At 50.1% G+C, this 1,796-nt stretch overlaps 1 protein-coding gene across 1 annotated transcript; it reads left to right on the forward strand.

The window, feature by feature from the left end:
- Nucleotides 1-317: 317 nt before the first annotated feature.
- LOC136531260 (uncharacterized) lies at nucleotides 318-1,182 on the forward strand. Its single transcript, XM_066523930.1, has 3 exons — nucleotides 318-525; nucleotides 612-797; nucleotides 984-1,182. The coding sequence occupies exons 1-3, from the start codon at nucleotides 358-360 to the stop codon at nucleotides 1,056-1,058; spliced, it is 429 nt and encodes a 142-aa protein (XP_066380027.1). The 5' UTR covers nucleotides 318-357; the 3' UTR covers nucleotides 1,059-1,182.
- The last annotated feature ends 614 nt before the right edge of the window (nucleotides 1,183-1,796 follow it).

Genomic DNA, 1,796 nt, shown 5'->3' on the forward strand with positions numbered 1-1,796 from the left:
TGAGGCGAGGTGCTACTCACCATCAAGGCAGCCGCAGCCTCCCGGCCTACAAACAAGCATATGTAAGTGATTTCTTTTATCTTATTTGACGCTGAGTTCTGCCTTATTTCTCACCATCTTGCCGTCTTACTCGCAGGAGGCTGCACACCCGGGCGTGGAGGTCTCGGAGTTCTCTGCGTGGGCTATGTCCCACATGGGCAGGGCGTCTTCCTCTGTCTCCTTCGACCCGTCTGCCCCGCGGAGGTGTACTCCGACCCGACCGTGCACACTAAGGTCCAAGAGTACACCTCAAAGGTGAGGGAGGTCCATGGGGAAGATTACGATGTGCGCACTGAGCCCATTGATGCAGAGACCATCATGAGGCTAGGAGGAGGCAAGAAGCATGGGCGGCTGTGGATTGCAGACGGCGCCATCGACTCCACCACTGTTCCCTCTCTCGACGTGCTCCGAGCACGGAGCACGAGCTCCAGCCAGCCCATACGCCCACGGCCTAGTCCGTCACTGCAGCGGGTCGACGCTCTCGAGGTACGTCCTGTTTTACTCGTCGTACGTTCATCTTTGCACACCTAAGTTACATTTGCATTACTGAAACATTGAAGTTTGTATTGCAGGCCGAGCTGCAGGCCCAGAAGCTCGTGGTCGAGGCTCAGAGCGCGCAACTGCAGGCCCAGAGGGAAGCGTTCGCGGCCCAGGAGAGGAGGATGCAAGAAATGGAGGCCTTCATGCGGAGTGTCCAGCAAGGGAGTGTACCTTTGCCGTTGGCAGCACCTCCACCGCCTACTCCTACAGCCACTCCTGTAAGTATGAAAATTCACTCTTACTAGATGCTTCCTTGACATACAACCATGGTTGACATACAAACTTACTAGATGCTTGACATAGAAACTTACTACATGCTTGCACTAGCTATGACATACACCAATGCTTCACATAGAAACTTACTAGATGAATCTCACACATGCAACCTCTTATCCTTTTTGCAGCTTCCGTCGGCGGGTTCGAATAACCCCGCTAATGCGTCACCGAATGAACCATCGTGTCATAGGCCGCTTTTTTGAGGAGTTGTGCTTCGTCATGTGCTTGGACTTGAGCTTCACTTGTGGTTGTGACTTGTGCTTTGACTTGATGGACTGTGTTTGTGAATTTATGACTTGTGGTTGTGATATTTGACTTGTGGTTGCGATATGTTGTTATTTGAGTTGTGGTTGTGATATAATGTGTGAAAATGGTTTCGTTGTGATATATATGTGATTATTGTGATGTTTGTGATATATATGTGACATGTGATATATATTTGAACTGTTTGTGTCAGTGGAATGCAAAAAACAAAAAAAAATTGCAGTTTCGGTTGATTTGCCGAGTGCAATGGTCATGACACTCGGCAAAGCTGGGGAACTTTGCCGAGTGCCAGGACATTGCACTCGGCAAAGAGTTTTTTTAAAAAAAAGCAAAAAATCTTTGCCGAGTGCCAAGCTGGGGAGGCACTCGGCAAAGAGTTTTTTAAAAAAAATAAAAAATGTCTTTGCCGAGTGCCTTGCCGCCGTGGCACTCGGCAAAGAGTTTTTGAAAAAAAATAAAAAATGTCTTTGCCGAGTGCCCAAACTGTCGGCACTCGGCAAAGACGCCGTCAACGGAGCAGCGCCAGTTGACGGCTGCTTTTCTTTGCCGAGCGCCGCCGTTGGCCCTCGGAAAATGCTTTGCCGAGTGCCCGACAACTGGCCCTCGGCAAAGAGCCTCTTTGCCGTTAAATTTTTTTCCGAGGGCTCTTTGCCGAGGGCGGCGCTTGGCAAAGCCTT

This window comes from Miscanthus floridulus, unplaced genomic scaffold (genome assembly GCF_019320115.1).
Source record: "Miscanthus floridulus cultivar M001 unplaced genomic scaffold, ASM1932011v1 fs_311_3_4, whole genome shotgun sequence".
NCBI lineage: Eukaryota > Viridiplantae > Streptophyta > Magnoliopsida > Poales > Poaceae > Miscanthus > Miscanthus floridulus.

What these genes read in the sequence shown, in the direction of transcription:
- LOC136531260 (XM_066523930.1), top strand. Translation starts at nt 358, where the DNA reads ATGAGGCTAGGAGGAGGCAAGAAGCATGGGCGGCTGTGGATTGCAGAC. An exon ending in AGCGGGTCGACGCTCTCGAG is followed by an intron (nt 526 to 611) that starts GTACGTCCTGTT and finishes TTTGTATTGCAG; the next exon opens with GCCGAGCTGCAGGCCCAGAA. An exon ending in CTACTCCTACAGCCACTCCT is followed by an intron (nt 798 to 983) that starts GTAAGTATGAAA and finishes TCCTTTTTGCAG; the next exon opens with CTTCCGTCGGCGGGTTCGAA.